The sequence below is a fragment of the Cyclopterus lumpus genome, chromosome 11 (assembly GCF_009769545.1).
Source record: "Cyclopterus lumpus isolate fCycLum1 chromosome 11, fCycLum1.pri, whole genome shotgun sequence".
Classification (NCBI taxonomy): Eukaryota; Metazoa; Chordata; class Actinopteri; order Perciformes; family Cyclopteridae; genus Cyclopterus; species Cyclopterus lumpus.
In genome coordinates, this window is record NC_046976.1 from 7,214,273 (window position 1) to 7,239,357 (window position 25,085).

At 42.8% G+C, this 25,085-nt stretch overlaps 2 protein-coding genes across 5 annotated transcripts; one reads left to right on the forward strand and one right to left on the reverse strand.

Moving 5' to 3' along the window:
* Positions 1–12,033: 12,033 nt before the first annotated feature.
* Positions 12,034–14,640, reverse strand: cks1b (CDC28 protein kinase regulatory subunit 1B). Its single transcript, XM_034545289.1, has 4 exons — positions 14,524–14,640; positions 14,216–14,283; positions 13,932–14,059; positions 12,034–13,298 (listed from the first exon to the last, which is right to left on the reverse strand). Exons 2-4 carry the CDS (start codon positions 14,272–14,274, stop codon positions 13,249–13,251), a joined length of 237 nt encoding a protein of 78 aa, XP_034401180.1. The 5' UTR covers positions 14,275–14,283; positions 14,524–14,640; the 3' UTR covers positions 12,034–13,248.
* Positions 14,641–16,004: 1,364 nt separating this feature from the next.
* Positions 16,005–24,678, forward strand: pbxip1a (pre-B-cell leukemia homeobox interacting protein 1a). Of its 4 annotated transcripts, none has more exons than XM_034545527.1 (11): positions 16,005–16,163; positions 16,964–17,091; positions 17,518–17,602; positions 17,717–17,772; positions 17,921–17,959; positions 18,313–18,985; positions 19,968–20,201; positions 20,889–20,932; positions 21,064–21,159; positions 21,339–21,519; positions 21,731–24,678. In XM_034545527.1, the coding sequence occupies exons 2-11, from the start codon at positions 17,020–17,022 to the stop codon at positions 22,741–22,743; spliced, it is 2,493 nt and encodes an 830-aa protein (XP_034401418.1). In that variant the 5' UTR covers positions 16,005–16,163; positions 16,964–17,019; the 3' UTR covers positions 22,744–24,678. The 4 variants fall into 4 exon arrangements, with proteins under 4 accessions (XP_034401418.1, XP_034401420.1, XP_034401419.1 ...); XM_034545528.1 differs by lacking the exon at positions 16,005–16,163 and adding an exon at positions 16,249–16,393; XM_034545529.1 differs by lacking the exon at positions 17,921–17,959 and having other exon boundaries at positions 16,006–16,163.
* The last annotated feature ends 407 nt before the right edge of the window (positions 24,679–25,085 follow it).

Consider the following 25,085-nt stretch of genomic DNA (forward strand, 5'->3'; position numbering starts at 1 on the left):
AAGGATCCGCTGATGGCCTCAATAAAAGGAGAAGAAATCGTTTGTTTCCGAGGGAAAATAGGAGCAGCGAGAGATTCCTGCCAAGCAAAAACTGAACAGGTGTAGACGCTCGATCTGATTCATGTGCACGAGTTTCTTGTTCTGGACTAATAGTAATTAGTCGTGATTTTAAGGGATGGGCTACCTCCAGAAAACAAGAGCCATTTGGATCTGCTCGGTTTGTCGAGACACATAACAGACACATTTGTCGAGATATCATACCATATCCGCTGAATAAAATGTGGTCATGTTTTCAGATGTCCTCTTATCTTTGTAACTATTGTGAGATAATGGGCAGATTTGCCATTTCACATGTGAAAAGATAACAACTCTTTCCTTTATGGGAAAATTAGATCCGGTTTTCATTTCAATAAATGTCTGATAAGTCATTGAATGTGGTAACACAGTGGTGATTGAGCCTTTGGCTCCCTGATGAAAGTCAGACGGGGCCCAGTTAGTGACGTGTTTGTAATCCCTCAGCAGTGAGCCACCAGGAGCGGCCGCCACCAGGAGCAGGGTACAGGTTTTTTTCTCCATTCTCTGCTAGCGTTGTGAGTAAATGGTAACCGTGGTAACTTATTAAACAGAGAAAAGAGACAATGATGACTACAGACAATTAAACCGCAAAAGCGTGGGCCAGAAGAAAATGAAAAGCCAATGAGACCATTGTTAGGAGTTCTGTGAGGTGGTGCGAAGGAAAATCGGTCTTTGAGCTAAATGTTAATGTCAGAATGCGGCTTGCATGACTAAAATGTGAGGTACCATTGATTATTTGGAGATATGATCGTATATGGTCACTGACTGCAGTTCAACACTTTGATTCACCACTGCATCATTTGTTATAAAAGTGTGCTGCCAAAGGCGTCCAGTAAATATACACATCCCAGAGGGCTGGGACTGCAGGTTGAGAGGTAGAGAGAGAGATTGTTCTGGCTCTTACTTTGTCAACAATTGATTGATAAGAGGTTTTGTTTTCCTGACGCCACCCAGATCACCCAACTCTTCCTCTCCCTCATTCAATCCCCAGTCGCTGGAGCAAAACTAATCCTAACTAAACTCCCAGGATTCCTCCCATCTCCCATCCCACTCCCCGTACTCTCACTCCCCCATGTTCCGTCATTCCTGAAGTGGTACTAATCCTCCCCCGCTTCTCTTTTTTCTTCTCCTCTTTCCTCCCCTTTGTGTTTTTATGATCTGTCGTTACCGGAGCAAAACTAATCTTACCCCCCCCTCCTTCTCTTCCTGTGGCGGCTCCAGTCTGCTTTGCCTCTTATCCTCCCTCCCTCCTGCCTGCTCTGGTTGACACTTCTTCCTCTGACACCCTCCTGTTATTCACCTCAGAGCACAACTGTATTCGCCCTCTCTCCACCATGGTGCATCTCGCTCTCTCTCTCTCTACGGGCAAAGTTATATTGACAGCAAAGCCTTTTCAGAAAGAAAAAAGGCGCCGGTGAGAGCTGACGCCATGTATGTGATGTTCCTTCCTCAAAAAACGCTTACACAAATAGACTTCATCTGACACTTTGTATCCAAGAGCTGTACTAGAAGGGAGAAGATGTACCATGTAATCGTGTTCTTCCACCTTTCAAATAGGAGACAGCGGCAGAGCAGAGGCAAAGATTTTTACCCAGACACACCTGCAGCCCAGCTGGATTCAGACATACTCTGATGTCTCATTCACACTGAGATACAGTCATAAGTCCTGACAGTACAGACCCAAACCCCAGACAGCCACACACACACACACAAATACTAATGTATTTGTATTGAAAGAGGCCCTGCAATTTTAGCTGTATATCAAAGTCCACGGAGGGAGTGGACGGAGAGAGAGCACGGGCCTGTCAGCTCATTCTTCACAGCTCCTCCACAAATGTGCATATCTGCTCTAGCCGCATAATTACAGAGTTATCAGAGCCTTTCTCGGGTCCTCAGCTACCGACAGCATATGAAAAGACCCCAATTAAGCAATTATCTCTAAAGGTAGAGCCTAATTCAGTCATTTGAGCTCCCAAAGAAGCACTGAGAAGAAGACCACGGTGGCTGACAGCTAATTCAGTAAGTGGGGCTGAAAGCATTAAGGCTTAGATAAAAATTGAGAGGTCTTGTCATCACGTAATACTGGGAAAAATTGCAATAGCGGCGGCGAAATGCCAGGCTCTTGTCAGAAAAGATTACAGTTTTTTTATGCATGCGGTGGACATTGATGCCATCACACATGTCCATTCTTCCCTATTACACTGCAGCTCTTACTGGTGGCGTTCAATTCACTTTCATTTCGAGATATGCCACTCATCACTCATAGCACAACATTGAACGACGGCGTGTCGGAGTGTGGACTCTAATGGCTAACGACTCAGTAAAGCCCCCTTTCTGCTGCATGCCACCTTTCAGTTCACCTAACAGTGGCTAAATCATCCTCTTTGCAATCAGCTTGTCCCACTGCGGCTCCTCTCGCCCTCCGTCTTTGTTAATCCCGCTGATGCGAGGTGGCCTCCTGACACTGATCCGTCGGTGTCGTCTGAATCCAAAGGAGAAACTCTTCCCCATTTCTGCTGTGTCCAACGACAGATCATTTGCACTTGTTTCCCCACTGATTCTTGATCACTGGAGCCCAGTTGTCCGTATAATGGAAGTGATAGACGACGCGACTCGCTCCTCGCCTCCTGAGCTCACAAAATACGGGGTAGGAACTGACAATTGCAGTTGTGGCCTTTTCTAACTTTTTGATACATGTGCTGCAGTGCACTCTCATCCACCGCACGTTAGAGGGAGACCGACGATGTTTATTGTGTTGGATGAAGAGCAAGAGCCGTGCTGGATACATTTTTCCCTTTTGAAAACAGTGCTCCGGCTCGTTCTGACAATCATCAACACAATGATAGCCAGACATATTGAGATGCATTATTCATTTTTGTCTGTGTCTGATTACCCGCTACCATTTGACAACCATCACACTCAAATGTGTTTGGATTACTGACAGTGAGGAGTGGAAAGGGGGAAATGGCTCACATATTGCCTATCTATCATGTAAAGAGGGTGTTTTGCAGCAGCAAAGGAAGAGTAAACAATAACTGACTCACTGGGAGTGGAGTTCATGAACACAAAGCTTTAGTTTGACACAATGCCTGGGGAGGATAAGTAGCCTCACGAGTGGTCAATAAATCGGACCGTGCTCCATAATCCGTCAAGATAAATCCACGTTGCCAAGGCCATTCATAACTTTTGACTTGTGTGAGGTCATTTCACCATTTCCATTGATTACCGCCAAGTCTGTTGCTGTCAAGGGGCTCGAATGGAGAGGCTACTTAAGAGTCGACATGCTGATCAATAGTGCAGTCCCCAGGTCCAGACGGCATCTTGCACATCGAGGCCATGTGGAAGTCCTCCCTAGCTGGATCAATGCGGCGTGCACGCGCACAGCCTCGCGCCCTCCATTTGCTTGGAACCACCCATCAACAGGTGCAGTTTAATGTGCCTCATTTTTAGAGAGTCGCTGCAGCCGCCCCGATTGAGTCGCCTTGTTCTACATAAAGGGAGCAGTCAAGATTCGACCGCCGGGGCAAGAAATATACTTAACGTTTAAGACCCCTGAAGGATCTGCCAAGGTTGAAAATCAAGATAAAGCACTCAGTCAATTCTAAAATTGATTTACAACTTACCTCTCACAAAGAGCTGTTGAAAATACATGAGCCTGTGCCGCAGTGTTTAAGGCTGATTTCATTTTCATTCTTATTCCCTTCGAATAGAGTGTCAGGATGCAATCCAAAAATATGGTTTGTATAATATTTCTGTCAGCATTAAAAGCTATAGCTCCGGGGGCATGATGGGGAGGAGAGCAAGAGATGCTGCGTTGTGTATTTACAGTGCAGCATAATACTGGAAGGACATGAGGCTTGACCCCATGCTGCTCGCATCGACAGGCAATACCGATTGTTGTGCTGTATGACTGCGCGGCGAATAATCCCAACAAGCCAGCTCATGAAATAACTCCCACTGACTATCTCGATATCCCTCTCAATAGGGCCGACTCATGGAGCAACTCTCACGCCAGCAGGCCAATAAGCAGCGTCTGCGCGGTCAGATCAATACAGCTGACCGGCAATGTGCCCGGGACCAAACATCTTAAAATCGGTATCACCATAGGTGCCAGAGTCGCTGCTCAGACTGGATCAATGCTTGAACCGGCCGACTCCATTAGAAGGCCTTTTCATCAACAGGAGTGACTGGTGGAGGTGGATGAGTTAGAGGAAGCTTTAACCTCTTGCTGTGGGCTTCAATCCACTCAAGTGGATCAACTCGCTTTGAGATCTTTGCTTGTTGACTGACTGGCACCGCCTTTAAGAGCGACCGGTGAAAACGAGGACAAGATGGGGACACGGCGAGGATGTAGTGCGTTCAAAATGTCACGTTAAGCTGTCCAGGCCCCATGGGAACCACAAATTGGTCGACCGCGACTCATTTGAGGAGGGTCTCCGATTGATTAACAATTTAAAGGTAGTGACTGTGATATATAATATTGACCATTTGATGCAGAGCTAGGGTATCGGTCATAAATGTGTTTTGCTGGTCACAGAAGAAATATTCTCCGCTCAGCTGGAGGTGAGATAAGATCAAATCTGCCATTTCAATTACAAGTTTGGTCTCTAAAACCTTGAAATGAAAGCTGTCATGCCAGGACTCAATGCTGTTTCAGATGACATGTAGAACGACTTCAGACTGAGAACATATTTGTCTGTACAAAATAGAGAGATTTCAGTTTTTGTAATGCTGGTATCACTTTCACTCTTTCTTTCTTTTTTTTACTATGCTATATTGCCACGGTTCAACAACATTAATGTGCTATTAAACACGGTTCCTTGGAAGTTGAATTCATGCCCTCATTTAGCCTCACAGCACTAATCCTCCATTAGACTGAATTTATGATTATTTCTTCATCTTAAAGGGCACTTAAGCAAAAGAGTATTAAGGTTGAAATATTGACAATCTTTACTTGAATCAGGTACTATGGATTACAAATGTATGTATTGTGTTCATGAGCATCCCATTCTCACTCCTCACTCCCAATGCAATGAGGGCAACTAGCGTGTGTGTGTGTGTGTGTGTGTGTGTGTCTGTGTGTGTGTGTGTGTGTGTGTGTGTGCGTATGTGCGTATGTGAGTGTGGCAAGGCAAGGCAAGTTTATTTCTATGGCACATTTCAACAACAAGGCAATTCAAAGTGCTTCACATAAAACCATTAAAAGCCTCAAAACACAATGCAAAATAAAACAAGATTTAAAAACAATTAAGAACATTCATTAAAACATTAAAAACAGTCAGAAAGCAAGAAATAGAATACAAGTTGTTAGATGCAGACATTGATTGATATCCTTGGATCTGGTGCAACTAAAGGCAACAGCCAACAGAAAAGTCTTCAATCTGGATTTAAATTAGCTGAGGGTCTCTGAGGGTCTCTGAGGATCTCTGAGGGTCTCTAAGGGTCTCTAAGGGTCTCAGCAGACCTGCAGCTTTCAGGGACCTTGTTCCAGATGTGTGGAGCAGAAAAACTGAATGCTGCTTCTGCATGTTTAGTTCTGACTCTTGGAACAGGAAGTAGACCAGTCCCAGGCGACCTGAGGGGTCGGGATGGTTCATAAGGTCGCAGCAGATCACAAATGTATTTAGGCCCTAAACCATTCAGTGCTTTATAAACCAGCAGCAGGATTTTAATGTCAATTCTTTGTTGGACAGTGTAAGATTCGTGTTCAAAGCTCCGGGTCCCGTGGCCGCAGGAAATTCAGGATTCGAGTTAAAGTTTAACAATATTTAATGGCAAAGATAATACTCATGTAGCGTTCACGATCGTGGGGCCAGAAAGGAGGAACTCTCCACAGACGGAGTGCAGCTCTCAAGGAGCCACAGACCGGGGCTGTCTCGAGTCTCCAGACCAGTAGAACCATGTCCCCAGAACAAATGCTCGGCTATTAGTATGGTCATGCAAATGAATTCACACCTAAAGGTTAGTTCCATTGGTCAGTTCAAAGGATGCCGCAGTTCTACTCGCTACGCCAATTAGTAAACAGGCGAGGTCAAAGCTCACTCTTCCGGTCAAGGACAGGAAGTTCCCCTTCACAATAAAACCCTATTATCCTGCCTTCCGAATAAAAGCAACACATTAGGTTTCAATCGGCATCCATTTTAACTATTGTCTAAACAATAAAACATTCATTCATTCTCATGCATCATACAGTTAATCATTACATTTGTCATTAAAACAGAATAATAAAACAGTGATCCTCTCTTATGTTTCATAATACATTCCTCCAGAATATTCCTCATAATATCCCAAATTAATTATCATATCTTTCTTTATGTATTAATTTAAAACATAAACTTCTCTTATCTACATGTGCAAATATATATAAAATCCACTACAACCTAACAACAGGAACCCAGTGCAAAGACCTCAGAACTGGATTGATGTGATCCACTTCCCTGGTCTTAGTGAGGACTCGAGCTGCAGCCTTCTGATTGACTTTTTACAGAGACCTGTGAACGCACCATGACAGTGGTCGAGTCTACTGAAGATAAATGCATGGACGAGCTTTTTGACCGAGCACTTTTCCTAGACCTGGTTTAACATTACAGTGTAGCAACGTTAGAAAAAAGGTTATTGCGTGTGTGACTTTAACTTTAAGGGGGAGCCAACAGTCACAGTGAGTGATGTTCACTTCTCCCTCTCACGTTGGGGATTTTTCAGATATTGTATTAAGACTTAAGACTTAAAAGACGTTATTTCCCCACATTCCTTTTGGCCGTCTATAATGTACTCAGCAGTGTGCCTTTGCCTCTGGACAGATCCCACCAGGAGCTTTAATTTAATAAACGGCGCTCATTTTCACCAGAATTGCCCTTCTGGCCTCGAGGTCTCATGTCATGTGTCATAGGCGGTTTCACATTTTCAGTTTCCCTGACAGTATCAGTCTGAGGCAAATCAGTCCATTATATTAACTAAATTATACATTTTGTGAAATGTATTATTCAAAGATTAATTTATTACAGACAGTTTGTTGTTTCACAGACTATTAACCTTAGAATGAATTTCCATTTTTTCGTTGTATACTCTGATAGATTAGTCTTATAAATTATTTTGTGCTATTCTAAAATTCATTTTTAGAACACGATCCTCCGGACAGTCTAATGGAGCAATTTTGGTCTCTTTGTTCCGGCAGCCGTCTTTCACACAGCAGCGCTCACTTCTCTCTTGGCTTCCTTTTAGAAGGCCTCCCGCTGTGCCGACGACACCCAGACATAAATACCTCTTCTCGCCAGAGCACTTTCCATCTCCCTGTCTGACCTTCTTCCTCTCCGCTCTCTCCCCCAATGCCTTTCTCTGTGTGACTCCTTCTTTTTGTATTTCCTTTCCATTCACATCTCTCCTTCCCTGCTCCTGTAAAGAGTTACCTTTTGCCCCATTTGTCTTTGTCTCTTTATGTCTCACCTCTTTTTTTCTGTGTAAAATTCCCCTATGTCGCCTCTCTCCTCTGGTTCTTAACTGAGCCCATCTTCACCCCCCCCCCCCCCCCCCCCCCGCCCCCCGTTATCCTCAATCACGCTTTCCCCTCACCGCTTTTCATTTTGCTTTAAATTATTCATACACCCGGCCAAACTTTATAACGCTTCGGAGCTCTTTCGCAAAGTTGTTCCTCATTGAATGGAGTTACAATGTCAATCCACCAATACCAAAATACAACGGAGGCAAACGGTCAATCTTTATCACGATCATTTCGTCATGCTGCGTAAATGTTCATGATGGAGGTTCTGAGATTCTTGTTCGAACCCAGAACTTACATCACTATTAGTTCTCAGTGTTTTTTGTGTGCACAGCCTCCGAAATGTAAAGTGAAATGTCTTTCCAGCTTTATTACTTTTATTAATTCAACACAGCGGCTCACAGCTAATAGTACAAACGGCGCTAACAGCGCTAACAGTTCAGGGTAACGTAACATGCACTAACATGCCCCTGCAGCCGGCCTGGTTGTGAAAACTCTGATTACAACACACACAAAGGGAGACTTCTTTCTCTTTACAAACAGAACCTTTAAAGAAGTATTTACAAGACTACATTTACAACATTGGCTCCTCTGATGCCGATCTCCTGTCCATCCCACATAGGACCAAGCACCGGACGTGGGGTGACAGAGCCTTCTCCATATCTGCCCCCTCCCTCTGGAACTCTCTCCCCAAACTCATCCGAGACTGCACTGATCTTTCCATATTCAAATCGCAAATCAAAACCCACCTGTTCAGAACTGCGCTATATAAATTAAATGCATTATTATTATTAAAAGTCAAAGAAGATTGTAAATATCACTGTATGTGTGCATAAAAGGAATATACTGTTTGTAAGTTTCAAGCCAGCTCTCTACTCACCTCGGTGTCTGGAAAGTGAAGCCAATGCAGGAAGTGACGTGAGCATTTTTTATAGCCAGCAGGGGGCGACTCCTCTGATTGCAAAAGGAGTCTGACTTTAAAGAAGAGACAATAACTCTACTTCTCACTTGATTTATTACCTCTGTAAACATGAATTCATGGTCTCAATGGCTAGCTTTCAAGTCTTCTTCAATACCGCGTGATGTTCACTTCGTAAATGATGCTCCCATTCAGAGAAACATTTACAATAAAGCACGGTTTGCTTTAGGGCGTGGCCACATTGTGATTGACAGTTTCAGAAGATTTATTCAGACAACTTCTAAAGAACAACACAGACAGATTTTTGACAGGGTAGAACGACGACGTGTCATTCAACAAAAATGTTAAGATTCACATGAGGTAAGATATCTTTCTGATACACACACTTGTCAGTCATCTTAAAGACTTGGGAAGAGGATTCTCCCCTCTCAAATAGTTTAATTTCTATTAATTCAATTGTTTTTATTTATGTTAGTCATTTTCCAAGCATAACTGCCAAATATCCACAAGAGCCAGCTCTCAGATGTTTTTCTTTGTTTGATTAGACAATAATGTAAATGCCAAACATTAATCGTTTAAATGAGACAATAATGCTCAATCGACAAGGGATACAATTCTAGTTGCAGCCCTTGGTTTTTTTAATGTGAAATATCCTCCGAACACTTTTCTGTCAAAATGAGCACAGAACTACAGTATTAGTGATGATATTATAAGTGAATAATACTAGCTGGCTGATTTTCAATGCTATAGGTCATCTTCCTGATAAACTGCTCCATTACTTTGCTGCACCGGCGATTCTGTAAGTACGGTTTCAGATTTAGCTTATCGTTTACCTTTAAGATTTAACAGGAACCCCATGTTTCAGCATGATTCATCTGGCAGACACTCAAGCTTGTTCCCACCTTAAGGAGTCAAACATCATATTCTGCCCACCACACACACACACACACACATCTCTGGCTCTCAGCAGGAGGCTCAGATTGCTGGCCACCACAGCCCAGTGATTACCTCGGCAACATGTTTTGCAGAAAGTGTTGAGAAATCTCCCTGTGATTCACACAACAAGTTCTTCCCTCCTTTACCCCCCTGACTTACAGAGAGGTGCAGTTACTACCCGCGGTGTCTGGCTGTTGCCGTGCGCGTGCGCGTGCGGGACACACGCGGCACAGCCCACGTGCTTTGGTTTCATTACAGCAATGGCTTTTCCTAATGTGCTGCAGACCCGAGAGGAAGTGCAGCTTCGGTCTAAATGCGAATCGTACACATTGTTGCGACATGTTGTGTTCCATGCAGCATTAAAGCTAAAAGCAAATTGAATGAATGGAGACTGTCTCCTCTTTCTTTCAGACTTGTGTTGCACTGCCCTCTGCAGTCCAACGTGTGAGACGTGAAAAGTGGCTGGTCACAGCAGAGGCTCTATGCTTTTTATATCCTTATTTAATGGGGGGAATTAATTTTCTTTTTTTTTGCATTGAAGGGATTATATATTGGTCTAACTTTGATCATCAGTCTTTCATCCTAAAAGGCAATTGGACACACTGGCAAACAAGAAGTTTTCTCTGATTTAAATATTCTCGGAGACCAAACAACAATTTTCAGGCAAATTACTCAATAAGACATTAACCCCTAAACAAGCACCACACCAAAGGTCTCGTGGATTTACATTATTCTGATACGGAGGATAAATACTCTTCTCTCACTAACGTATTTATTCATTTAGACATATCAACATTATACATAGACACAACAATTGGGTTTGTCAGACAATAATAAAATGAAAAACCACACAAAAGGGAAAACTACAAAAATAATACGGATCCTATTGTTACGGTTTTATTCATATGCTCTTTAATTCATTGTACCCAAATTATTCTATAGCCAGGCATTATTATTTTGAACGGACCACAAGCACAGAAATGACAAGAGTCTTTCGAAGATATGTTCATGCAGTAGATTCATGATGATGTTCATATAACTCCATCATTTTTGGTGTCATCTAAAGAGGTAACACGGGCAAAACAATGTCTTGACTTGGGTCGTTTTATAGACCAAATGATTCAACGAGAAAATAATCAGCACATTAATTGAAAGAAGAAAGCTGTTTGTAGATCTAACAGTGATATAACCCAAATGCATTCACTTACAACTGGTGTCATGTTTATGTAACGTGTTGTTTGTTTGCCAGGTTAAAGAAATAAGCATGGGGATAGACAACTTTATCGAATTCGTTTTCAAGAACAAAACCTAATATACAAAGAGCTTAATCCTGTTTAGACTCAACGGCCTCTGAACGAGGCAACCTCATGTTTGTGTTATTGCCTGCTCATTAAAACTTCTGTGGAACAATAATACACCGGTCGTTGACACCAAGTAACTTTTAAATGTGCAGCAGATGCTGCGCCTGCCTCTCCCTTCATGCACCATCATAACGACTTGCCCGCACAATGAAACATTTTGTCCATTAAGCTCACAGAACAATATTAAGCATGGAATGGGAGACCACACAGTTGTTATATTGGCAATATGTGCAACTAATAAGAAACACTTGAGTCCAGCCACAAAGCCAGACAACAGACGCAGCATCTCTGTGCCACTGGATGAAAAGCAACTGTGCATCATAACATCACACATCGGTGGTGTCTGGCATACATCCTTGCAGTGTCAGATCGCAGCTTTCCCACCAGGGCTCATTACAGTAGCTACGTTGTGTGAGGTGATAAGCTCCTCCACCTGATTAGCACACACATGGCAGCTTTACAGCACGGTTTAGGCTCACGCTTACCGCAGCCACGTGGCGATGTAATGAAGCTGTGATGAAGCTGTGAATGGACGCCAAAGACCCCATGTTGTAAACAGACAACGCTCTTCGGCAGGTGTATTTCCTATGAATGGCTTGATTGAGTCTGGTCCAGCTGAAGGAGGGGCAGCATCAAGTACTGGAGGTTTCACAAGGCACTGCTGACAGTTTTAAATGTAGGGGATGGGCCTCCATCAGCGGATCATTAAATTCATAAAGGCATCAGACAGCATGTCATGTTAAACCTGCACAGCAGTCATGTCACGCAGCTCATGAGAAGGGTTTTTGAATACTGGCTGCGAGGACAAACACGTGTGCTGTGATTCCAACACGCAAGTCACATTTCTTAAGTGCATTTCTTTTGTTTGCTTTTATTGTTCAAATTTATAGAGATAGGAAACAGAGACAAGCAAAAAGTGTATTTATGAATTTCATGCTGCTCTCTGGTGGATTTGTTTGCACCGCACTACATGGGATAACACTAAATTATTTGTTTTATTCAAAAAGTAAACTGTCAATTTGCTAGTGCTGACAAATAGGTGTTAAGAGTAAAAACGTGGCAAACACAGGTTATGTGAATATTGTCATTTTGATGCTGCCACATAATGTTATAGCACAACATGGGGCATCAACACCGTCATAATCCAATGTTCTAGTTATTTTTCAGATGACCAAAAAGGTACCGGGACGTCGTCCAACACAGATGTCATGTCAGTCATTCCATTTAAAGACTAAATGCATCATCACTTTGATTGCATTGATTCTTTTAATATTTATGAGGGTGGAACACCATACCTACACATTATAAAAACAAATTGTCAGATAGTGAACAAAAGCAAACCTTACACACAAGGCACGAGTTCATAGAACAATTATTCAAGGCAGTTTTAGCCTCAGTGACAGCAGAGCAGCTCAGTTTGGGGTAAACAAAATAAAAAATAAAAAACAGACAGAAGGTAAACGGACATGTCAGAGTGGGTGCACATATTCACGAGGACAGTGAAAACGAGTGCCGTGAAGCAAGTAGTATTCAACAGCCCAAACTGAAACAAATGCAATTAGTTCCAGCCTCCCATTCAATGGTCCAGATTTTATTTGTTCCTTCTATAAGAGCTATTTCGGGTAGTGTGTCATCAACCGCCTTTTTTTCTCCCCTGTCCCACCCCAGTTATTGTTCCATGATGCATCAATTGGCTTGGTATTTTGGCCCCAAAGCAAATGTTTAAAAGTTTCCATTTATTTCAGACTCGTTTATAAATACTGAGCAGCTCACTGGTACAATGACATCCAAAGGATTTGTTTTAAAGTAGGGCAAAACTATTATACGTTCTTATGGTGAGGGAGGGGATTAAAACTAGTTAATAGGTGACTCATCTATGCGGCTTTTCATGCACATGACAAAAAGTGTTAAATGCCAATTTACAGTATCATTTAAACCAAGCAGCAACATGTCACTTAAAGCCACACTTTGATGTTTCAGAGTCAAACTTCAAATTAGGATCCAGCTAGTCAGTCTGTCTTGTGACCCGAGCATGACCCAGAAAACACTCTGTTAAGAGTCACTCGAATGTTTGAACAAGTTTCACTCCCCACATCTTTTAACAATTGTTCTAAAAAGCTGGAATATCCAAGCAGGTTCAGCAAGTTTGACAGATAGGCTTGAGTCAAAAAGACCGTGCGAGCCGATTTGAAGGTTTTCTGGCAGACAACGCGTCACTGTTATCACATGAAGGTCTTTTCCTGGAGAGGTGGGTTATGGTTTTTTTCTTCCTTCAACGCATACACCATTCCACAACCACTGTTCATAAATGTCAGTCCTTTCCCAAGTTCAACATGATCAGCCCAAATCACAATTCACCTACCACACAAGAGTTTGGTAATCTGACAGCATGATCCTCGTTTTGATGAGTTGATCTGTGGCAAGTAGGACTGATCTTCACAGGACTTCGAGGTTCTCTCCCTTTATGCCTTTTGGCAGGGAAGAGGGCGCCGGAACAGCAAAATGTGTAGCTCTGGAGAGGGTGGGAGAACAGAGGACATAGTATATAAAGTAGAGATAATACTTATTGTGAAGCTTTGATTCTTTCTGGGGGAAACAACTCTTGTGACTTTTAATAAAAAAAGGGTGGGGCTTGGTTTGAAACTCGCTATCCATATGCTTTTGTTTAAAAAGATTTAAACGTAAACCACCCCCCCCCCCCCACTACAGACTTTGCAGCCCTCGTTTACTGCCTGATAGACATGAGCTTATCATCTTATCTGCAATTGTACCAGCTGAAACAAAAAGGGGGCCACAAAATACATGGAACAGAAGCTTCAACCACAATGCACGAGAGTTCAGTAATAGCAAATTAGCAACATATCCATCATCAGCATTGTGTCATGTCAGTTTCTGATCACATTTTTAAATACATATTCAGCATACGACAACTGTAAAACATAAGTTGATCAGAGGTAAATTACCATCAAATCAAAACAGTGTCCAGGCACATCAGCTAAATCAAAACACTTAAATATCTACACTTTATATACTTTTGCTGAATGTCAACATTGTTTCAGAATCCAATTTTCACACTTGATCACAATGAAAGTCTTGGAGATGCTTATTAAAAAGTGGCATGATCCCTGTAAACAAGTTTATATACCTGGCTGGTGGATCATGTAATGCACCCATCCTTGGCTCTGCTGGACCCCCAGGTTCCTCCACTCGGTCTCCGACATCAAATGGGTCTTGGGTACACGCTTTGCAATGTCTTTGGGTAGCATTACATGTCTGTAGAAAGCGAGGGTGGATAATAACATAAGATCAATGCTTCTGCTCAAAATGACTGACGTAGCGCCGACAATGTCCCCTCGCGAAAACCGTTAGAAGATGACGTTGACACGCTGGCAAAGTAAGTTTGAAGCTGGCTAAACGAGTTATACACACCTGTACTCGTATTTTTCATCGTCATATTTATCAGAGTAGTAGATCTGTTTGTGAGACATGACGGAGGCCTGTTGGAAAGAGTTTGAACATTAGTCGACATTCACATATTTAAAAATAGGTCAAATCAAACACATTTAGAGGACAACGTGACAGACGGTTTTAGCTGGCGTCGATCAGCGAGTGTGGCTAACAGTTAAGCTAACGTCGCCCAAGTTAGCCGGAAAACCAGCGTTATCTTTGACAAGTTACGTAAACACCAAACTAGTTTCTACTAAAGTGTGACGCAATAAATGGGGCTTCAGAATTACCTTATTTGATTGTCAAAGTATCCTGATTAGAAAAAGCTAATTATTCCAGTTGTTTTTACGTCCAGCAGTTGCAGGATGTTCTCCCCTCTTTGTTTCCCTCTCGAATGTTTGCTAGCCCGCTTTTCACCGTTCAAATAGACCTCGCCCCATCCCATTGGTCAAGCCATTCGGCTAACTCTCTTGCCATTGGTCGGTTCAATATGTCGCAGGAAATTGCCGTAATCGCTACGCGGTCTTCTAATTGGTCGGCATCGTAGGACCCCCCCCCCCCCCCCCCCCCGCATGTAACTTCCTGAAAGTATGCAACACAAATCCAAACATCACATACTTTTATTTTTATTACTTTTATTTTTATTATAGCATTGCATAATCAGTGACCCGCATCATTAAATTCATTTCCAGTGTATTTTTTGACTATGGTTTTATTATAAGACAACTACATTATTAGTTATAATTATCTTCATAGCCTACAGCTATGATGTTGACCATGTTTTGTATATTAAGAGACAAAAAAGGGTGACATACTTCAGAGCAGCTACCGTTAGGCTTTCAGGTGAATGACCTCCATTTTACTTCTCAAAATATGCATAGAAATTCTTAATTAATCTGCCAAAATCGTTGTGCTTACACACACAACTTAATTTCAAACAGATTTTTAAATATAAATATATGGCATATTTTAATATATGCATTTTATGCTTACATAAGCATTATCATAGGCAATCTTAAAGCATATTTCTAAAATAACTCATTAAGTAAAATGTTCATCAAAGTTGACAGTCTGGGACTGTAATGACATCACAAGGAATAAAAACATCTAATAATTGCATGTTACAGATGAGCTAGCTACAGCCATATGGAAAATGTTGCTCACACATTAATGCATCATAATAAGACAATACTATATCATATAATTAGTGCGCATGCTTTTACTTTTTACTTTCACTTATGGGTAGTTTTAGCCTGAGGGAATTGTTATAGTATGAATGCAATCTACAGAAGAAACAATCTATCTGGAAACCATAAATTCCAATTATTTTTAATGACGTGTGCTTGTGTGGGTTCCGATTTCAGATATGCAATAGTTGTCAAATGTGCTTTCACAGACTAAACACTTTACAGACTATAATTGTAAAGAAAACGGGAGCAAGATGATTACATCAATGGCTAAACTGGAGCAATCGGAGTAGAGGGGTTGTCCACTGGTAAGTACCGCAGTTCAAATATAGCTCTGCAGACGTGTCAGTGTGCGGCTGGTCCCCTCTGGATATATATATAGATGCACACGCATGCATCTTGAGGGTTATGCTCACACATGAAGTTGTATTATTTAAAACCAGGGGAAGGATCTGCGCTCATCACCTGCCACTTTCACCTGCGGAAGTCAATCAAGCTGGGCTGTACGTCGTTTTGACTGACATCACACTTCTCTCCGATTGGTCGAACCTTGGTCCAGGGGCGGGAGCCCCGCAGCCCCTGCTGAAATTCCATTGGACGAAAGCGGCCTTTGGCGACGTGACGCAGCTCGGAATTCCCAAAGTTCCCAAGTTCACGGGAAGAGAGGAGCGTTGTTCACACTAAAAAAACAACACGTTTTCAAGGGGAAAAAACAGCAAGCGACTGAGGTGTAAACAAGCCGGGTAAATAAAACGTCTTCTTTGTGTTTAATCTGATATAGCCGAGCAGGTGTGTGGAGCGCTCGCGAACAACGGGGCCTGTGAGACGCGGAAGAGTGGGAGGGGGAATATTCATCCTTTGTTTACCATTATGTGTGAACCCTCAATTCGGTTGCTACAACAATTATAGACCCTTTTATTGTGTCTCCAACATGTGCTCAACAGAAGCTTATCGCACATAGTGTTGTCGACACGTGAGTATTAACCGCTGTGTGTGCGTGGCTGTAACAATGATCCGATCGTGGCTGGGATTTGACCATTTTTGGTAATCTAACAGCCTCACAGATTGACTGGATGGAGGGATCTGAATGAATGGTTGGATGTAAATGGCAGCGGCGATGAAAACAGTCGGGAGATCCCTGTTTACTTTGACTGAACCCTTCTTTGAAAGTGCGCAGCAGTATATTATGGATGCCAACACACCGTTACATAACTTGTATCGACGATATCTGGTCTTCATCCCGTGTGTGCGGGGAATTAAGTCCCGAACTCTAACGTTATTGCATACGTATGTCCTCTTAGACTACACGTTGCATGCTCGCCATCAAAATATGACACACAACGAGACACACTTTGACATCGTGAGTGTATTCCCACGTCCATAACTGTGCAGGTTATCATAATGTTGACTATGAGCGTATACTGACATCAACACACGCAGTCAAGACTATTACATCTGGATGATGTCAATTCCCACAAGGCACGTGCAGGGAATGCATCGGGCATGTTCAGTTAAGACACGTTGTTTCTGTCGTCGTCTGCAGAAAATCCTAAAGCTGAGTCTGCACCGTGCAGTGCCAAGTTGAGCCTGACGAGGGCGATGTCTGACCACAGCAGCAGCACCGGCAGCAGTGGCTCCTCTACCAACAGCTGGACCCTCCTCTCCCCCGAGGTATGACTCGGGAAACTCGAAACGTGAAGCTCTGAAATGCCTGGCTATAATTTGGAGCATAGTTATTTTCTTTGCTCGTGAATGCACGTTAATTTAAAATATGGCGTGTCTGTACTCGCGCTCTTGAGCTTCTCACAATGGTATACGTGTGGCAAATGTATTTTAACTCTGTGTGTTAAGGACAAAATGTGTATATTGTAAAAGGCAGACGATCCTCCTCAGTTATCAAATATACACTAAATGTCCAGTTTGTTGGCCAACAACAAATTATCTTATTATTCTACCATGTCATACATTGTACCTTTATCAAGGTTATAGGAGTACGTGGCACTTTATTGTATTTTGCTGTGTATCCCCCTGTATAGGGGTTGCTGTAAATGTCAAGGGCAGTACTATAGGTGTTAATGTAATCGTCTGGCTCCACAGGAGGCTGCTATTGAGAATGTCGGGCCAGTAGATGACGGCACTGAGAGCCTGGGTGACGTCCCGAGTCTCTCTGAGGATGTGACAGGTATTGACGAGTCAAGATCTCGGACTGTCAACATTTAAGGCAGAAAAATGTTGCTTTTAAACCTATCCTTTGGTTTGTTATTTTGGTGTTGATATTGTGTGAATGTTGTTTCAGGAGCTGCTGCGAGCGACATTCCAGTAGAAACCATCCTGTCTGAAGAAGGCCATCAGGTTTGTACACATACACTATGCAATAAACCAGTCAAGACATAAAGTCGACCATTAAACAACGTCACAGAATATTTACATTGTTATGGCTGGATATTGTTAATGTTTTATGGTGTTTTTTTTGTTTCATGTTTTGTTTTTTTACTTGCAGCATGAATGTACAGACAATGTGACAGTATTCATTTCCAGCGTAAGTGCTTTTCAGATCTGTAACATCAACTTTATATAACCCAACTTATCAATAAGCTCCTTCTACAATTAACACTTTGCACCCATGTTGAAGAACCACACTGGGGGAAACTTGTCATATGAGCCCCAGTAGAATGTGATGGGTCTTGTAGAGACCTGTTCTCCTGAAAACATCACTCTGGGTCATTAAACAATAGAGAAGTACTGGAGACAATGCAGGGAAAATGGATGCGCTAAAAAACTAAATTGTAGCGCTTATTACAAAATAACACAGGGATTGCAATAAAGGTCACAAAAAAGATGATATTAAAGTATTCACAGGCAACTCATTGTCCTCACTGCTTTTATTTCTAGGTGTGTCAAGAGACCTCTCCAGAGTCCAGTGAGGGTCCCATACCGTCTAGTCCAACCAGGATGAGTCCCCTCCCAGCCGACCTCATCGATCCTCCTGACCTGGACCTGGAGAGTCAGCCTCCAGTCATCCATGACATTGTAACCAGCTCCCCGAGTGACAATGAGCACCTGGGAGCCACACCCTTTGTCACCAACATTGATTCGGGGGCTCTGCTCGATATTGCTGACGCGGATTTCCTGACAGCTGAGCCCGAGGAATCCTGCTCCACTCCTCCTCTGACTGAGATCCACGCCGATACAGAACAAGTGCTTGACACGTCTGCTGACATTGGGCCGAATCCTGTCTTCGCTGCTGAACCTGAGGTCAACGTCCCTGCGGAGACCCTTACAGCCACCGAGCCTCCCTCTTGTGTTGATGAGCCACCAAGCCAAGTTCCAGAGAGCCTGTGGACCGAGAGCCCCGCCAATGGTAGTCCTGCACCAGAGACTGTTGGTTCAGTAGAGGCAGAGGAAAAGGAGGAGGAGGAAAAGGAGGAGGAGGTGGCGGCTGTGGAAAAGGAGGAGATGGAGCTGTCCGAGACAGTGACCCAGTATGAGAGAGAACAGGAAGAAGAAGAAGAAGAAGAAGAAGAAGAAGAAGAAGAAGAAGAAGAAGAAGAAGAAGAAGGGAGAGGTATGGGATAAATCCACAGGAATATGTATGATGATCTATGCGTGACAAATCAGGCAGTGAAACTGGAGATAATTTAGAGGTAATCCGTCAGTATTTAGTATCAGCTTACAAAAATACTTAAAATGAAACAATGAGATACAGAAAAACCACTGATCTCCAGCCAAAAATAGGTTGGGAACCACTGCTCGAATGGAAAACAAGGTACATCCACACAGATTATATACAGGCATATATATTATTTATGTATATCATTTAAAAGACACAATGTCTCTTCCCTCTGTTAGCTGCCCCTACAGACAGATATGTTAATTTCCTCTACACCCATGGCACCCACTTTATGACATTACCATAAACCAACCACAACACAGTCAACTCGGGGATTCTTATGCCTCGCCGTAAACACAGCCTTGAGCAAAGTAAGTGGTTGATGGCTCTTTGCAATTAGCACCAGTCAGTAGAAACAGGAAATGAGAATCATTTTGGAGCAGATTTGGATCACACATGTCTTATCTGTGTCAGACTAGCATCTGGAAAATGATTCATCAGTATGATGGGGAGAAGTAAACCCCGCTGAGAAAAGGAAGAAACCCCCATGCATGAAATCACTGCTGTTGTAATTTAGAGAGAACATGTCATCCATTTCCACGAGAAGCACCGACTTTTCTGCCTTTTTGTTTTTTCACAAACAGTTTACACACTGTGGAGCTATACAGTTCATGTATTCACTTGTGTTTTGTGTGAGGCAGTCTGCCAGGAGATAATTCTGGGAATTTTGCTTCTGACACTTTTGTAGCCTCAGATGTTGAGATGATCTGCGGAAGTGACTCCGGGCCATATTTGAATACTTGTGTTTTGACTTCAGGCTCTGTGCCATCCTCTTTCTCAAGAATACATTACAAAATGTAACGGCCCTCTGCCATGTCGCCATTAGTGTCTGATGTTCGGCATGTGTTTTTCCTCTCATTTATTCTCCCTCCTGTAGAGTCATCCAGCACTTTTGATTTGGGCGACACATCCAACTTTGATGATGGACTGAGGAGGAGGAATGCCCCTTCCTTTGAGGCGCCGAGGCCAAGAACATCTGATGAGGAAGACGACGAAGAGGAAGTGGAGTTCAAGCTGGCAGAGAAAAAAGAGGAAAAGCCATGGTTCTCCTTGAACAAATGCATTGTGGGTTCTCTGATCCTGCTCTTCTTAGGTTCCCTCTTCCTCTCAGGTGAGTTCCTCTAGCACATCTCTAAGCCCGCTGGCCTGCTTCTGCTTTTCATATTCCGATGCTCTACTTTCGCTTACAGTTAGCGTCATTAGCAGTCAGATTTAAATCATGCTTATGACATGTCATGCATCTGCTTTTTTCATCTAAGGATATGTGCACCTGTTTGCAACTGTTACATCAGAGGTTTATTGTAAATAAATGACATTATTACACATTTGTGAATTTGACATTATGTACGAATTACATAAGCACATTTATTGGCAGCTGTCTGCAGTAGACGGATGTCTGTTTTTAGATCTTGTCGACTAAGCCGTATGATGTCAACAGGTTTCCTCTGACCTGCTAGGTCCAGTACTAAGACTAGCTGGCTAACGCTCAATAGCTTGTCCAAGCACTTATCCGGCCTGACACTTCATGCAGTGGCAGCAGAAAATAGCAGATAAACCGCGTTCTGAATTGTACAATAACACTCGTCATAACGATTTTGAAGGACTCACTGGGTGTTTTCACGCTGCTTTTTAAAAAAAAATAATGAAACGTTTCTGTGTACAGTTGGTGCCTGAGCTCATAAAGTGCACATCACAACACTAGCGTCTGTTGCGGTTGTAAGACGGCTTGTCAGCTGTGTGTCAATAAGAGTTACTGTTGTACAACTTGTGTGAAATGTGTTGTTTTCTTATCTGACAGGTGACTTTGACGCCTCTGAACTCAGTGATGGAGAACAAAACCAGGTCTGTTCCTGCCGCCTCTCACTTAACTCAATCTCTGTGTTTTGTGTCTACACTGTAATATTTAAGAACCTGACAGACAGGATCATTTCCAAATATGTGTTTTATTCATTTGCCAATGATTTTCGATCCAGGACTGGCTTAGCAGTGATCCACAGGATATGAAAGAGCTATTGGATAAATTGACACAGGAAAACCAGCAGATCACTCAGCTAGAGGCTCAACTACAGGTCAGTATACCAGTTACACTGACGTTAATGATGTCATTTGACCCTTTCATGATGTTTTAATGCACTGCAATATACACACAGTATGTTTTCTACAAACAGTAGGGATTATTGTCCCAAGATCTGGCTCTGACTGGGACACTTCTGCATTGGGAACGTCGCCATTTCTCTTTATTTCTCAGTCTCAGAAAGAAAAACTGGACTCGGCGCTGAAGGCCGTCGCAGCCAGCGGAGATGAAAAGGGTGAAGCAGATCTGCATCAAGAGAACGTCAAGCTGAAGGAGGAGCTGTTATCTCTGCCTGAGCTGAAGAAAGAGCTGGAGAGCCTGAGGACCAGGGTGACCGAACTCAGCCAGCTCTCAGGTAGAAATCATAAACATGATGTGAATCTGATTGTTTCATATTGAAGGAAATGTGTGCTGTTGCAATTTGATTATTTAATTATTTATTGAAATGGCAATGCACAGTATTGTGATTATAGAAATGGATTCCATAGAGTGCTGATCTTTTGACCTCTCTAATAATAACTAACGACCAAACCCATTATAACTTTGATATCTTGAATCCTTCACAGCCGATCAAGAAAGGCCCCCTGCTACCTCAAGCTCCGGCCCTCAGCCAGGGGACAAAGATGGTCAGAGTAACAAGGAAGCTGCTGGACTTGAGAGCAGGAAGGACACAAATAAGGGAGGACGGCTGAAGGAAGAACTCCAGAGGCAGAAAGTTCTTCTGGAGGAGAGCAAGAAGAGACTGCAAGGGATGAAGAAAGATGGAGGCGAGAGGAAACGCGTGAGGGATAGTTTGGAAGAGATCCAGAAGAAGCTTTCTGAACAAGTTGAGAGGTGGGGTAAGAAGAAGACACAGGAGGCCAAATGGAAAGGGAACAAGGGCAAAAACAATGAGCGGGACCACTGGAAGAAAGAGGTAAAGAAAGAGTCGAAGCGCAGCAAAGAGGGTGGATGGAGAGACAAAGAAGAGAAGAAAGAGAAGGAGTGGAAGTCTCCGAAGCAGAACTCTCACAAAGAGGCGTGGAGGAAACACCAGGACGAGTGGGAGAAGAAGAAGGACGAGCGCAGAATGGACAGAGAGGAGAGGAGGAAGGAGAAACCGTGGCCTGGCAAGGACTCCCACGACCACCATCAGCACCAGCATCACCACCACCAGCCCCGTCAGCCCCGCCAGTGCAAACACAACGACTTCTGGAGGGAACAAGAGCAAAAGATGAGACGCAACATCCGCACCCAGCCGGGCTGCAGCTCCGTGGAGGACTGCGCCAACAAGGAGGGGCTCTACCCGGTGGAGCTGCCCGAATTTGAGGAGCTGCTGGAGGGCTATCTGAGCAAGCTGGAAGGATCCTCGTCGGAGAACAAAGACAAGATCCGGAAGCTGACGGCTGGGTTCTTCGAGGACGGCGGGTTCATCCATGACAGGGTTCTGTTCAGTGACTTTGTTGAAGACGTGGCGGACATTCTGGAAGACATGGCGGACCTTCTGGAGGAGAGCGGCCACAAGGACGACGACTCCCTGGAGGGGGAGATGGAGGAGTTTGAACGAGAAGCCCTGTGGAAGTTTTCAGCCGCAGTTTAAATAGACATCGAGGGGAAAAGGAGTGAAATAAAACGCTAGGATACAGCACAAATGGTGTTTTTATATGACATTTCTTGCCTACATTCTCCTCTTCAGAGATGTAATTGTAGTAGCTTCTGGCACAGAGTGGCCGTGCCTCTCATACATGTCCCTCCGAGTCTTTAATTATAAGCTAGACTTGTACTTGTCATTTTGGACTTAGCTGTCGTTACCTACCACTGTCAGGTTATGCCTCCTCATGCAAGGTCGTTCAGTAATGTGTGGTGTGGTTTCTTCCTCTGCTGTATAGTGTTTTCTCAATATGTAGCGCATGTTGCAGTTCACCATGTAAATTCCAACTGATAATATTTAGAACACACACAAAAGGAACGAGGGCTTTAAGGAGATGGTCCATATATGTCATATATTATATGAGTGTTGATGTTACATACTCCTCTCTGTCATTTGACTGTGAACTCAACCTGCCGGCTTCTCCGAGCAGGTTCAAACAAATGCTGAGAACGTTTTTGCAGAAACAGACCATTTGCCCGCAGTCCAATCCCAGAGGATGGGATCCCGTTTCTCTCACAGATAAGAACCAGATCAGGTCAGACCAGTTTTGCGTCAGCAGCTCTTTAGTAGATTTGGGCAAACACACACAGAGTGCGGTTCGAGAGCCCTGAGCGTTTGGCATCTAGACGTGACAGACTTCTCAACCCCCAACCCCCAACTGTCAGTTGACAGCATTTGTGCTGAACAACCATGGGAACTGTTTTGGGAGACGTCAGAGCTGCTTAAAAAAGAAAAGCAGTAGTGATGGTAGCTAAATCTGCTAAACCTCGTTAGCACTTTTCAAAAACATTCACATTTACAACAAAAACAAAATGTGTCACGTGTTTGTTTTTTTAGACCATTAGTTGTAATGTAGCCATGGGGACCTCTAGCACATGATCTGCATATACTGGGTATCCCAGAGCAAAAGTTATAATTACTACACCTTAAATGAGATTGGCAACCAAATCAGTAGATATTGTATTCTCCATTTCCTCTTATTTTGTCAGCAGGTTGATATTAGCTGACATGAACAAGGAATTAGGTCAAAATAAAAAATAAAATAAAAAAATTAGGAAGCGGCTGCATTTAGTTTTTTCCAATTTTAAGTTAAATGAGCCAGGCCAAAGGTAAAACAATTTTTTTTGAAAAGATGCAAAGCAAAGTCTATATGTATTGCAGATCTGCTCCTGGCTAGTTTGAGTTGTTCTAATTTTGGTTTTATGTTCTATCCTTTAGGTGGATGTGTTAAGTTAAAGTCGACAGATTGCGATTGTTGGTTCTCATTTTTCAGTGATTGAGAGAAGCTTTAGAGTTCATGTTTAATTATTCTGTCAGTACTCTTTTCCTTCTTTCTCATGAGACTTTGACTCAGGCCATACATGTAGATAGTGGAAATGGACAGGTTTCAGCTTGTTTTCCAAAATGTAGTTTGCCAGCTACTGCTTATGTGCCTTTATTATTATTATGAATATCTTCGAGGTCTAGGATTTAATTTGCTTCTGCAAGATAAAGAAGAAAACAAGTTTACACAGCTTGCAATTTGACTGCTTTTTATAGGACATACTGAATGTCACAGGGTTTACACATTAAGTGTGGAAGGTTTTTTACACCAAAGCTATTGGAAGAAGGCTCAATTTCAACAGATGAATCATTAAACGAGTATTTCTGTCTTTTTGGGAAGACTTACATTAATGCTCGCTGGCTCAGATGTGCATGTAATTGATCATTAGACATACTGTATGTATTGAATAATTACATTAATTCATCATCAGTTATGTCCTCTTAATGTCAGTACTAAGTTCAATACATGTTTCACCATTAAATGTGTATATTTTGTCTTTATTGAAATGCTTCAGTTGATTCATTTATTACACGGAGACAATAAAACAGCATCGCAGAATACATTCACTGCTTCAGAGTGGTTTGTATTGATTTACCTGTTTTAGTCAAATGCCGACGTGTGACTTGCTGTCTGACTCACTCTCTGACAGGAAATGGAAGTGTTGGCATGACGGGCATCTTTTATCGCGGCTATGATAGCGAACTAAAATATTTAGATCTAGATTAAATACTCTCTCTGAGCCTGTGTGTGATACATGAACCAACCGGTGAGTCACTGACCTGATACGTGAGCAATGATCAAGAACAATTACTTGAAAACCGCAGAGAGAAAGATAGTCATTCATGGAATTCTACAAGTCGCCATACAAGCATTTCTGTCTGTGCTTTTTATCCCCAGGATTTCTTCGTCAAAGTGCAACCTGGTTCCAAAGACAAAACGCATAAAGAAACTACATGCTAAAACCTCA